This window comes from Bos javanicus, chromosome 6 (genome assembly GCF_032452875.1).
Source record: "Bos javanicus breed banteng chromosome 6, ARS-OSU_banteng_1.0, whole genome shotgun sequence".
NCBI classification, from domain to species: domain Eukaryota; kingdom Metazoa; phylum Chordata; class Mammalia; order Artiodactyla; family Bovidae; genus Bos; species Bos javanicus.
This window is the reverse complement of record NC_083873.1, coordinates 110,897,915-110,912,634: the sequence shown is the minus strand read 5'-3', so window position 1 is coordinate 110,912,634 and position 14,720 is coordinate 110,897,915. Positions and strand designations below refer to the sequence as shown.

At 40.2% G+C, this 14,720-nt stretch overlaps 1 protein-coding gene across 3 annotated transcripts in view; it reads right to left on the bottom strand.

Annotated features, from left to right (window-relative positions):
* C1QTNF7 (C1q and TNF related 7) overlaps positions 1-14,720 on the bottom strand; it is a 127,875-nt gene that overhangs the window by 5,705 nt on the left and 107,450 nt on the right. For 2 of the 3 annotated variants that reach the window (XM_061420868.1, XM_061420870.1), the window contains exon 2: positions 2,349-2,594. In XM_061420868.1, the coding sequence (XP_061276852.1) occupies positions 2,349-2,594 (246 nt within the window). Of the gene's footprint in view, positions 1-2,348; positions 2,595-11,227; positions 11,521-14,720 lie in introns of those variants that run through there. The other variant, XM_061420869.1, reaches the window with a different exon arrangement.

Here is a 14,720-nt window from a genome sequence, read left to right as displayed (position 1 = left end):
GTCACAACTGGTGGGGAATGCCCTGGCATCAAATGAGACGTGGCTAAATGTCATTCAATGCATGAGATAGCCATCCCATGGCAACAATTATTTGGATCCAAATATTATTAGTGTGGAGGTTGAGGAACCTTGGTTTAGAATAATGTTGGAGAGCAAGAGGTGTACAAAAATCTGTTGAATGAAAAACGCATGAATGGATGGATGAGTGAATGGATCGGTGAATATGGGGGTTACCTGATCTCATACATGGTTAAAATTGTAGCAATTGTTGTTGTTCAGTTGCTAAGTCATGTCTGATTCTTTGGGACCCCATGGACTGCAGCACACCAGACTCCCCTGTCCTCCACTATCTTCCAGAGTATGCTCAAAATTATGTTCACTGAAGCGGTGATGTTATCTAACCACCTCATCCTCTGCTGCCTTCTTCGCCTTATGCCTTCAATCTTTCCCAGCATCAGGTTCTACTCAGTCACTCAGTCATGTCCAACTCTTTGCAATCCCCTGGACTGTAACCTGCCAAGCTTTTCTGTCCATGGAATTTTCCAGGCAAGAGTACTGGAGTAGGTTGTCACATCTCTTGCATCTCCTGCATTGCAGGCAGATTCTTTACCACTATGCCAGCTGGGAAGCCCCCAGGATCTAACTGCTAACATTCTATTTCAGAACCAGGGTCAATTACTAACATTCAATTAATTCTGAATGCATATCCATATCTTTAAATAGCACTACAATTACCTCATGAAACAGGTCATTTCTAGTTTATTATATGGCTTTAGATATTCACAAACGTAGCTATGACTAATATTCGCAGATCACAGTGTAATAGATAATAACAGCAAACATTTACAGAATGCTTATCACATGGCACTTATTCCTGAGCATTTTGTATGTATTATTTTTCTTAATCTTCACAATCACACTTACTAACTCCAATTTACCAAGAGAAAACTGAGATTCAAAGGTTTTTTTCTGCCCCAAGGATGCCAAGTTAGTAATTGAAAGAATCATATCTTTCTGACTCCAATGCATTTTTGTGTGACCACTACATTACCATTTCCAGACACAGTAAGCTAAAAAGGCCAGTAATATCTAACTATGATCACGGTGTTATTATAGAATTTCAAGCATATTCACGACACAGTACTGTGTTCACAGGTGTTACCAAATAGAGGACATTGAAAGATGACGAGAGAGCTCCAGATGAAAGTTTATCTGATGTTGAAACTTCACCTAAAGATACTTTATCTAGTGTTGATTAAGGGCCATAGATTCAGTAGCTGCTGATTTGCTAAATATTTTCTGCATAAGAAATTCAGCAATGAATTATTATCTAATCACTTGAATATATATATATATAAATATAAATATACATATATATAATGATATTGTTTCCCATAACATCAGTAAATCACATGCAGTGATTAGAGACATATTTCTTAGATCTATTGATTTTTTTCTTCCTATCTTTGTCCCACATTTTACACTTGGAAACTTGTTTTTCAGAGATTGATTCCATCCAAAACTTCCTTTTTTTATCATTAACACAGCCTCACTAGAATTTTAATTCGGTTTACTTTGAAGCATTGCAGAATCTGGCAAGCTTTATGAGCCAACTTATTTGTGGGGGGAAAAAAGTGACACTTACTGAACGAGTAGGGGACAATTGTCTTGCTGTATGGAGCTGTAAGAAATCTCGATTTTTAGCTGCCATTGGACAGGTGGGAGAGTGTTGAACTAAGAAAGACCAGCAAAGGCTACACAGCATTACTGTCATTTCACCTGTTCGAGAAGCAAAATCTAGACGCCTTTTGTGTCTTTTTGAGGCTCTGAGGGCAGAGAGGATAGCCCCTGTGCTTCTGGCTCCTAATTCCTGCCCCCTGCTTCATCTGTCCGTCTCCTCCCCATACATCTGTCTGTCTCCTCCCCATACATCTGTCTGTCTCCTCCCCATACATCTGTCTGTCTGTCCATCCACGCCCCCTCTCACAGGCAGCCACTGTACCAGCCCAGAGGTCGTGGGGATCAGATGTTCCAGGTGAATTCATCTCTGCCAGGCGTTACCCTGCCCTTCCATCTTCCTTAACTTACTGAATCATCTGCCACTCTGCGTTCTCATTTATAAACGGGACCACGTCCCCTTGAAAGAGCTGTCATTAGGAAGCAGTGAGATTGCAGTTAGAGGGTTTAGAGCAACTGCAGCATAGCAAGGACTCAGTAAGTGGTTCTGATTAATGAAGGTGAGGTCGGGAAAGGACTGAAAGGGCGCTTCTCATTTGAAAAAGCAGCAAAGCGAGGGAGTCATCTTAAGGGGGGCGACAGAGGGGTTTTTACGGAACTTCATTCATTACCTGCGGCCCCCTTTTCACCTTTCTCTCCTTTCCTGCCGTCTCTACCATCTCGTCCTGGAAGGCCGATGCGACCATGGGGCCCGGGGGAACCATTCGCTCCAGGGGGGCCTGGAGGCCCAGGCAGGCCAGGAATGCTACAGATATACCTGGGGGAGTAGCTCTCTCCTTTGAACTGATTACTCCGCGGTTGTCCACTGGCGCAAATGGCAAAACTTGTAACATAGAGCAAGACAAACATCTTTGGCTCTGAAAGAGAAACACACGGACATCAGCGCACCCTCTTAGGTGGGGGTTTCAGGATAAAGGAACAGGAGAGTGGGCATTTTCAACAATTCACCCCAGGACCACCTCACCACGGCTGTCTAAATACTGTGTTTCCCCTCATAATTCCACTTGACGTTTATTAGCACATTATTCCGTATTATAATTAAATTTATTTATCTTTAATTGAAGGATAATTGCTTTACTTTATTGTGCTGATTCATCAACATGAATCAGCCATAGGGATACCTATGTTCCTTCTCTCTTGAACCTCCCTCCCACCTCCCTCCCCATCCCACCCCTCTAGATTGTTACAGACCCCAGTTTGAGTTCCCTGCGTCATACAGCAAATTCCCATTGGCTATCTATTTTACATATGGTACATATTACTCTTTTTATTAATAAGCTTTCTTGTAAAAGCACAATATTATCTTAAGTCAGAAGGAAGAAAAATGTATTTATTGAACAAAATTACTTGGTGGAATGCTTTTGTAAAATTCCTGGTGACTCAGAAAACATTGTCTGAATTAGCACATTACTGATAGCTCTCAGTTGGTGGAGATGAAGCACTGATTTTTAAAATTCCAAAATAAATCACTTTGTTGCATTTTTTCCCTGCAGGAACTAATGATGGACTTTGAAAAATACTTTTTTTTTTTGCAAAAGTATGCATTTTTTTGGCTTCCCTGGTGGTTCTGTGGTAAAGAATCTCCCTGCCAAGCAGGAGACTTGGGTTCAATCCCCATGTTGGAAAGATTCCCTGGAGAAGGAAATAGCAACCCATTCAGTCTTCTTGGCTGGGAAATCCCATGGACCGAGGAGCCTGGTGGGTTACAATCCATGGGGTTGCAAAAGAGTTAGACACGACTGAGTGACTGAACAACAACATGCATTTTAAAAAGGAAAAAGAAATGCAAATGAATAAGATAAACATCAACATTATTCTCACCATGCAGAGATAATTACTGTTTATACTTTGATGTATATGTTCTTCTGGTCTTTTTTTTTTTTTTCTGTACTATGATGAAAAGTGATATTATGACATTCCTGGGAGTCTTTAACTTTTTTTTCACTGAACAATATGTAAGGAGTATCTCCCCATGTCAAAAATTTTCATAACATTAAAAACTTTTTTGCATTTGTCTCTATTGTCCTTTATGTACACCATTTCCCCTTAATCTTTGTTTCCAGTTTTTTTTTGGGGGGGGGGGCAGGATAAGCACCATGCTAGATACACATCTTTATATCTACTCTTTGTATGCATCCATGGTCATTATTTTAGAATTTATAGACTTTTTAAAGTAAGTGAAGGGAAGTGACATTTTCAGGAAAATCATATTTTCCATTTGCTAATCATGTGTAATGCCAATTAGTGTTAATTGGAGTTCTTTGCATGTCCTGAGTGGGGGGTGTCTCAAACTTTAATTTAAAATCTGCAGGATAGAATACTTTAGTATCCCATTAAGCTGTTAGTATTGGGGCTCAATTAAATAGCTGAGTGAAATTAAACCATGCAAGTTGCCCTGTGCCCTGAGTGAAATAGGCAACAGGTCTCCTCAGCTCTGATCTAATAGGGTGTTTTTTTTCTTCACAGAGCCTGGATGCTGACAATGATGGATCATCTATTAGCATCACATTTGGCATATAGACGGAGTGGTGGGTAGTTAGGCTAGGGACAGTTGATTTTCTAGGCTAACGGCCTTAGGGCTGTTTGCCTCTTGGGTGGCGGAAGCATACACGTGTTTTTGGAATCGTGTAAATGAGTTGTTTTTGCGTGGTTGGACCTGCGCTTTAATGAGAAATCTGTACAATGCTTGATGTCTATGCCTGGAATATACTTGTCCAAAGGAAATAATCATAGCTTGTGAGAAAAGCAATTGGATAGAGTTTCTTTATTTTTTGACAGCCACATCAGAAAATTAACCAGCACACTGTACCACTTTTATGGCACCCATGGGGAAATTGCAACATCTTGGAATCACATCCAGAAATTTGCCAGAGCCTAGGAATGACAAACTGAGAAAAACAGAGTGTACATGTGGTTCGAAATAAGTCTGATTCCTAGAAATCTTATTTAGTGAAAAACTGAAGGAACTTATCCAAATAAAGGCTCTGTATCCTTGACCAAATCTCCACGTTCCCAGTGCCCCTGCCCTTCATAAAAAAAAAAAAAAAAATGAAAGCGAATATTTTTGCTATGCTCTGTTTAGAGCACAAACTCAAAATTATTTATCCTATAACTTTACTGGAATTAAGGCACTTTCTGAAAACCCCAACAGATCAGATAAACATACCAGTCTTCACAAAGATGCCTCAGATGAGAGAAAATGGAAAGAATCTTTTTATCCAAACCTTTGTCAGTTAAAACAAAACATGGTTATTAAATTGCTACTTTCTTTTTCTTTGTAGAAAACTGATTAGAGGAAGCTTTGAGAAGGGATTTGAAAGAGAAGAACAGGTACTTATAAGGAAGCTTTTAATCAGACCTCGAGTGGATTGTTGAGGCTGAGCCCAGCAGCTGGTCCTAGGAGGGACCTGAAATGATCTGAAGGGAAGATACTTTGGGCAATGGCATCTCAGACCCTGATGGAGATGCTGAAACACCCATGCCCATCATTGGGGATCAGTCTATGGAGAAGCATGTGGTCAAAGTTGAGGTTATGATGGATAGAGGGTGTAGACATTTTAAAGATGTGCTCAGAAGAAAGGATATTAATATTTCCTCAGTGGTGAAGAATCCTCTTGCCAGTGCAGGAGACCCAGGAAATGTGAGTTTGATCCCTGGGTCAGGAAGAACCTCTGGAGAAGATAATGGCAACCTGCTCCAGTATTTTTGCCTGAAAAGTCCCATGGACAGAGGAGACTGGTGGGCTACAGTTCATGGGGTCACAAAGAGTCAGACATGACCGAGTGACTAAACAACAGCAAAAACAACAAGCCAGACCATGGTGCTCAAAGGAAGGATAAATTAAAACTAAAACTGATGTAATTATTGAATAAATGATGGCCACTCACTGGCAAATGCACTGGAATATTGTTTGCACAATAGTCTAAATGCCTAAAGCATTCCCAGCTAGAATATTCTGAAAGGCCCTCAGAATGGTTATCCATTAAAAATCCTCATCAGAATTGAGGGATGAGGTATTGTGGTACCTGATGAATGATGATAACACAATGATGAGTGACTACTCAAGGCTTGGGACTTGAGTCATCAGGATAACAAGGGAATGTGGGTTATAATAGAAAACTACAGAGGCTTCCCTGGTGGCTCAGACCGTGAAGAACCTACCTGCAATGCAGGAGACCTGGCTTCAATCCCTAGGTCAGGAAGATCCCCCTGAAGAAGGGACTGGCTACTGACTCCAGTGTTCTTGCCTGGAGAATTCCAGAGACAAAGGAACCTGGTAGGCTACAGGTGCAGAGTCAGACTCCACTGAGTCACACACACACACACACACACACACACACACACGCACTGTGGGATCACCTTGTAATTGTCCTTCATTTAAAAGTCGAAAGCCTCGTGGCACAAGGTCTACATGTATCTACCTGGTCCACCTTCCTTACCTCCCTGAGCTCATCTTCTTCTACTCTCCTCCCCACTTCCCCAGCTTCAACCACAAACTGTATTGCTTGATGTTTCTCAAAGATACCAGGTATGCTCTGCCATAGGACCTTCACACTGTCTCTTCCCCTGTCTGGATCTCTCTCCTCCAGGACGCCTACACGTCTCATGTCCTCATCTGCTTCTGTCTTTGCTCAAATGCTTCCCTTTCGTTAAAGACAACCCTATCTCCTTATCTAACATCACAAACCATCTCCTACTCCCTGACCTGCCTCATGCTACTCTAATATTTCTCTTGTCCATTGTTCTCATCATTCTCTAATTTATTATTCTTAAATATTCTTATTTTATTTATTATTAGCAATAGATTACTATATGAAAATATTCTATTAAAATTTTTATTTATAAAAATATTATAAATATCTCTTTCTGTTAGAATGCAAACTCCACGAGGGCAAGGATCTTTGTGTAGCCACTGATGTCTAGAGTAGTGCTTGGCACAAAAAAATACTCAGGTTGAGGCAGAGGAGATTGTTTTGGGAGAGAGGTGTGATTTTTGGGGGAAAAAAGACTAGAGAAGAATTATAGAATATGAGAATATTACAAAAGGAAGAGGAAAGAGAGAACTTAAAGAACTATTCCTGGAGTCTGTGGGTTCCTTTCACAGTGTTTGAGAAATACAGATAAAGGACTTCAGTTCAGTTCAGTTCAGTCGCTCAGTCGTGTCCAACTCTTTGTGACCCCATGAATCGCAGCACGCCAGGCCTCCCTGTCCATCACCATCTCCGGGAGTTCACTCAAACCCACGTCCATCTAGTCGGTGATGCCATCCAGCCATCTCATTCTCTGTCGTCCCCTTTTCCTCCTGCCCCCAATCCCTCCCAGCATCAGAGTCTTTTCCAATGAGTCAACTCTTCCCATCAGGTGGCCAAAGTACTGGAGTTTCAGCTTTAGCATCAGTCCTTCCAAAGAACACCCAGGCCTGATCTCCTTTAGAATGGACTGGTTGGATCTCCTTGCAGTCCAAGGGACTCTCAAGGGTCTTCTCCAACACCACAGTTCAAAAGCATCAATTCTTAAGCGCTCAGCTTTCTTCACAGTCCAACTCTCACATCCATACATGACCACTGGAAAAACCATAGCCTTAACTAGATGGATCTTTGTTGGCAAAGTAATGTCTCTGCTTTTGAATATGCTATCTAGGTTGGTCATAACTTTCCTTCCAAGGAGTAAGCGTCTTTTAATTTCATGGCTGCAGTCACCATCTGCAGTGATTTTGGAGCCCCCCAAAATAAAGTCTGACACTATTTCCACTGTTTCCCCATCTATTTCCCATGAAGTGATGGGACCAGATGCCATGATCTTCGTTTTCTGAATGTTGAGTTTTAAGCCAACTTTTTCACTCTCCTCTTTCACCTTTATCAAGAGGCTTTTTAGTTCCTCTTCACTTTCTGCCAAGTTGTTTTAATTGCGTATAGTCTAGAGTTTTAAAAATATTTATTTTTTGTATAGCTAAAACATGTACATTTATAAAATTCAAAAAAAAAGATGTGCAATCAAAAGGAAATCTCTTCTCCTTCCCTACTGTCTCCCAGACATCCAGGTTCCCTCTCTAGGGGCAATTCCTGTTGCTTGTGACTTCTATGTCCTACCCCCTATGAAAGTCCTGTATGCAAATTCTTGCACCTTGTTTTTTCACCTGGCTTGGAGATCTTTCCATATCAATATATAGATAAAGCTGCCTTATTCTTTTTTAGTGGTTATAGAATATCCATCATAAAGGTGTATTATATTTAACAGGTCACCTATCGATGAATATTTGGGATATTTTTATCCTTGTGCTATTACAAACAATAATGCCATGGATATTTATATATATATTTCTTTGCATGTGGTTTATAACATGAGCAGCAATAGCTTTTCCTAGTTTGTTTTTTCACTTCGTTTGTGTATTTTTAAAAATCACTTTATTGTGAAAGTATTTTTTGAGGTTTAATTTCTTGTGCTTAGAAGGCCGTTCCCATTTCAAGATAACAAGAATAATTCTTCTTTTCTTTTAGCTTTTTGTTTCATTTATATATTTAAAAATTTAGTTGCTCAGTTGTGTCCAACTCTTTGCGACCTCATGGACTGTAGCCCACCAGGCTCCCAGAATTTCCCAGGGAAGGATACTGGCGTGGGTTGTCATTTCCTTCTCTTTGTTTCATTTTTCATGTTTAAAATTTGAGTTACTGGAAATTTTTCTGATAAAAAGTGTGAGGTACGGATGCACCATTATATTTTCAACACTTTGTATTAAATGATTCATCCTTCACCCATTGGTTTGCAATGAATTTGGTTATTTTGCATGAGAATAAATTATGTGAGTCATGACTCTATACACATTACAACATTTTTAAAGTTTTTTGAGGTTTAATGTGAGCATCATAAAACTGATCAATGTAAAACATACAATTCAATGTACACCACAATCTACTTCAGAACATTTTCAAAACTACAAAAGGAAATCTTATACACATTAGTAGTCACTCCTCATATAAAATATCCTGAAAGACTGCATTGAATTATGTAAATTTATGTAGAATTTGTGCTAAAATGTATTTTTTCCCACTGTTGTGCTCCTTTGGAGTTATAAAATTAAAGGTCTGGAACTATTGTTAATTTGAACAGATTGTCCTGGCTATTAATTGTAAATGACTCTGTATGCAATTTTTCTGTAAGGATTACAAAGTAACAGAACTTTAATTCTTTTAAACATATATTTTTAAAATTACTCTGTGGTACTGTAGATTTCAAAACCTTCATGTTAATGCGTATTTTGAATCTGTAATGTAGGAATGTAGTATACAGTGTTTTACAAATCTTCTTGGTCATAGAACCCTTTGTTTTTGTTAAACTAGCTATGTAAAATACTTGGAAAAACACTGGATAAATTAGAGCAAAGGTTCAACTTTTAGAACATCTGTCCACAGTTGGAGATCTTTCTGTAAATAGTATGGTTTTCTTTTATCGTAAAATAAAATAAACGCATGCATACATGGTCAACTAATACTTGACAAGGGAGCCAAGAATACTCACAAGGCAAAATATAGTCTCTTCAATAAATAAATGATGTTGGAAAAACTAGATATTCACACAAACACAAAAAAAAAAAAAGAAAGAAAGAAACTGGAATCCTGTCTCACATCACTCAGGAAAATAACTCAAAAAGGGTTAAAGACTTAAATGTAAGGCTGAACATCATAAAACCTCTGGAAGAACACATAGGAAAAAAGCACAGTAACATTGGTCTTGGCACCAGTTTGGGGGATATAGTACCAAAAACATAAGCAACAACAGCCAAAATAAACAAACGGGACTACATCAAATTAAAAAGTTTCTGCACAGCAAAAGAAATGATGAACAAAATGAAAGGGCAAATATGGGAGAGAAAATATTTGCCAATCATGTATCCGATAAGGGGTTAATATCCAAAATACATAATGAGCTCGTATAATTCCATAGAAAAAACCAAATAATCCAATTAAAAATGGACAAAGGATCTGAATAGGCAGTTTTTTCCCCCAAAGAAGACATATGAATGGACAGCAACATCAAAGATGCTCAACATCACCAATCATCAGGAAAATGCAGATCAGAAACACATCGAGCTATCACATCTATTAGAATGATTGTCATTGGAAAGAGAACACAAGTGACGAGAACGTGGAGAAAAACAATATGGTACACCCTTGATGAGAATATGAACTTGTATAGCCATTGGAAGAGACAGTATGGAGATTCCTCAAGAAATTAAAATTAGAACTACCATTCTAATTTTAGACTCAGTAATCCTACTTTTGGGGTATATATCTGAAGGAAATGAAAATCATTACCTTGAAGAGATAACTGAATTCCTACAAAAAATCTAATTCAAAAAGTATATCCACCCCAACATTCATAGCAGCATCATTCACACTAGCCAAGACATGGATGCCACCTAAGTTTCCATTGACAGATGAATGGATGAGGGTAATATATGAATGAATAAAGGAAATATATAGAATATACAGTATAATATTATTCAGCCACAAAAAGTAAACTCTGCCATTTGCGACCACATGGAGAGCCCGAGGGCTCAAGTGCACACAGCCCTGAAACAGCCCAGGTAGGTAGGATTTGAACCAAGCTCTTCTGTTTCTGAACACTTGGGTTTCTTCCCGACATCATGTGAGGGAAACTGTAGCATGACTTCATGGCAAAGGGCTCAATTACTAATTCAATTTGAAAATGTGTTTTGCCTGGAAGTCATTAGAAGGATAGGTAAGCATGGCTGCCAAAGTGAGACACATCCTTGGCTTATAGGGGACGGGATTTCACAACAGTGGGCTGTGTCCTCCTCTGGGATGTGAGCAGGACAGGACGGGAACTGAGGTGCTCACATCCCAGTGCCTTCTGTCTGTGCGTCCTCAGCTCTGCCTTGGGGGCTTGGGTTTTCCTTCTCAGACTGCCTTCTTCTGTTGACCATGAAGCCCCTCCCTCTCCTGTCTCTACTCCAGGCTCCATGATTGCGCAGCCACATGGTGTGATGGCTGACTATTGCCTTTTCTCCACCAGAATGTAAACTCCATCACTGACACTCAGGGCAGAGACTAATCTACAGCAGAGGCTCAACAAGGGTTGAGTGAAGGAAAAGAGTTAATCGATATTTATTCTTATCAACAGCTCCTGATTTATAAAGCTCTGGCTGCTTTATATAAAAGGCAATGATGGTACAGCAATAATCAGTGCTGACATTTGTCAAACAGTTTGTTGTCTATTTGACACGTGAAGCCCTGTCTTCCCAAAGACCCTCTCCTGGTAGGTCAGATAGGGAATCCATGTGCAGAGAAGTCAGGTGACTTGTCTGCAGTCACAAAGCTAGTGCTACACCAGGAATTTGAACCCAGGTCTTCAATTTCATGGATTCTTCTTCCAGAGCTATTTGATTCATAAACTTAAAAGCTACCATAATGAAACAGGATGTTGCAGCTGCCATCTGCCAAGATTCTAAAAAAAAGAGTAAACACCATACCTTGCTCTGGGATGGGGGTTGCTCCAGAATTCTAAATCCACAATAGACTGAGGATCTTTCATGAGAGCTCAGAGAAAATCTTGCTTTGGTACCAGACAGAAAAACAGATCCAAGTTCTCAGAGATTTTCAAATAGTTGTGCTAAAAATAATTCTCTCCTTTGGTCCCAGAGAGACAGAGGCACTGGAAGTCATTCACCGGGTGAGGCTCAGTCAGGGCCAGTTATGTTTTGTTTAACATAAACTGGGGAGCGCCGTCTTCTCTCGCCCGTTAAGTGTACAGGCGCCTCCATCTCTTGTGTGTCGTGGCCTCGTTTTCAGATTTGTTTACTTAATTTTTTCCCCTCTTCATTTGTTTTCCACTGAGTGACTGTTTCAGGAAAAAAATTACTCACTGACTGGAAATTAGTTGTTAACTTAGAACAGTTATGTCCTATTTGAGCATTTTCAGTGTAGAATCTTCAGATTCTGGACTTGGGCTTGTGTCTCCTGGGATAGCAAGGGGAGTGGTCCCTATTCTGGATAAATACGGCAGGAAAATGGTCCATCATTCTACAAGCTGCAAAGTGAAAGAGGGGGACGAATCCTGTATTGCTGTTTTCTTTGTTCTCTGCTGAATGGATAAATGATTGGATATTTTTAGAAAGCTAATAGGTCTTTGTTCCTGTAGAGAACTGATTACAACAACTCAAAAGGCAGATGGTTCTCCAAACCCTTTGACGATTCATCGTCAGTGCAATTAGTTTCCTTCTGTCCTTTTGGTACGAACTTCACGTATCTTCTCAGCAAAAGTAGTATGTAATTTATGATGGCATTTACGGAAAATAAGTCACCGAAAAATTTTGTTTTTTATCTTGCTTTCCCCACCATACTTTTCAAGCTACTTAGAATGCAAATTGAAAGAAGTACTTCTGGTTGGGAAAGTGGGCACAAGTCACAAATTTTTACCAAGAAGACTGGTGGACTCCTTACTCTGAAAAGGTTTACTTCGCCTTGGCTGTCTGTCCTCCCATATTTGGGTTAATTGCTCAGTGGGTAAAGAATCTGCCTGCAATGCAGGAGACACAGGAGATATGGGTTCAATCCCCAGGTTGGAAAGATACCCCAGAGAAGGAAATGGCAATCTGCTCCAGTATTCTTGCCTGGAGAATCCCATGGACAGAGGAGCCTGACAGGCTAAGGTCTTTGAGGTCGCTAAGAGTCGGACATGACTGAGTGACTAAGCAAACATGCACGTCCATCATCACCCCCCAATCTGAAAAAAATAGTCTTTTGAATTTGTTGGCTGTGCAAAATCTGAGTGCTAACATAGGGTCACAAAATCGATGCCTTGAGCACAGACATGAGGCAGAGTTTTTGTTAATCAGAGAGAATCTCTGGGTTTATTTTTCTCATCCTCAAAACAAGATGGTTGTGTTTGATTATTCCTAAGTTTTCTCATAGTTCTTAAAATTGTTTCATCTCATGCTTAATGAAGTGGAACTTAAAAACTAATGTCAGCTTCTGCATACATCAGAAGCGAGGTTGCTTGGAAGCAGATGCTTGTTATTGAGAGAAGTCCCTCAGGTCACCCTGTAAGTGCATAAAGGGATGACTTGATAGTGGCTTGAGGAAGACTTGCCTCTCAGGGACCCTTGGAAGGAGAGGGGTTGAGATTGTTTACTTAAAGCCGCCAAGGTGTTCAGGAAAGGAAGGAATCAAGGGCCCAGTTCCTTCTCTCCATGACGCAAATTTAAAGAGTAGTCATGGATGACAGGATTGGCCTGATCCAAAGTCTGCTGTGAAGAAAGGACACTGTGGACCAGAGGATGCAACTGAGCTGGGGGTATGCGGGAATCTGGGCCAAAAAGCCTAAAGGATTTGTAGTTGGCTGGTTTTGGAAGAATACGTGGATGAGGCTGACTGTTCATCTGTCTTCAGTCATTCTGTCATGGCGGCTCTTCTTTAGGAAACAGTGGTTGAACACACCATGGTGGGTTAAGAGGGTCATTATACTGAAGCCTGGTGAGTGGGTAATAATGAGGTCAGCTAGAACATCTCCTGCAAATGGACAAGCACTACCGGACTCTGCACAGAGTAAGGCCGCTTGGTAGAAGCTAAAACAATAAGGCAAGCGGACCATCAGGGATTTGTTTTTCACTTTCTGCCTGAGTTAGAAGTAGAAATGACCCCATTCAAACCAAGAAAGCCCCTAGAATTCTTAAATTGTTCATGGAGGGAGAGCATTTAGATCTTGACTAGTGTATGTGTGATCTTAGTCACTTAGTCGTGTCCCACTCTTTGCGACCCCATGGACTGTAGTCCCCTGTAGCCCGCCAGGTTCCTCTGTCCATGGGGATTCTCCAGGCAAGAATACTGGAGTGGGTTGCCATGCCCTCCTCCAGGGGATTGTCCTGACCCAAGGATCGAACTGGGGACTAAATGCATTGTAGGCAGATTCTGTATCAGCTGAGCTACCTGGGAAGTCCTTTGACTAGTGTACCTACTAATAAAAGCAAATGGAAACTTGAAAAGCAATTGGAAGAAAAAAATGGCATTACTATATTTGAACTTGAATTGGCACATGGATGATAGAGGCTGAATGTTTTTATTGGTTCACTCCTAGGGTCGCACCACAAAACAACTCACTGTCATATGTAAGAAAATCCTGAGTATCTGAACTTAAAGGAATCTCCCCACACCCCACTCTGAGGCCTTCTAAAAGCCTGGACTAGAATTGCAGTCCTTATAATCTTAATTACCATAATGCCAGCCTGTGGATATGTATATATACATTTGTATACAAGTGATGACTTTATTCCTATTGAACTATAGTTGATTTACAATGTTGTGTTGGCTTCTGGTATACAGCAAATTGACTCAGTTATACATATATTTTCCTTCATAGCTTCTTACAAGATACTGAATATAGTTCCCTGTGCTATACAGTAGGATCTTGTTGTCCATCTATTAAGACATTTTATATGAAGTAGTTGTTGTTTTTCAGTTGCTAAGCATATCTGACTCTTTGTGACCCCATGTACTACAGCACACCAGGCTCCTTTGTCCTCCCTTGTCTCCTGGAGTTTCCTCAAATTCATATCCATTGAGTTGGTGATGTTATCCAACCATCTCATCCTCTGCCGCCTCCTCCTCCTTTTTTTTTTTTTTTTTAACTTTTCCGTGAGTTTTTTTCAAACTCTTCCAAGGAGTCAGTTCTTCACATCAGGTGGCCAAAGTATTGGAGTTTCAGTTTTAGTATCAGTATTTCCAATGAATATTCAGAGTTGGTTTCCTTTAGGATTGACTGGTTTGATCTCCTTGCAGTCCAAGGAACTCTCAAGAGTCTTTTCCAGTGCTACAATTTGAAAGAATCAATTCTTTGGCACTCAGCCTTCTTTATGGTCCAACTCTCATATCTGTACATGAACACTGGAAAAACCATAGCTTTGACTATAAGGACATTTGTTGGCAAAGTGATGTTTCTTCTTTTTAATATGCTGTCTAGGTTTTCAC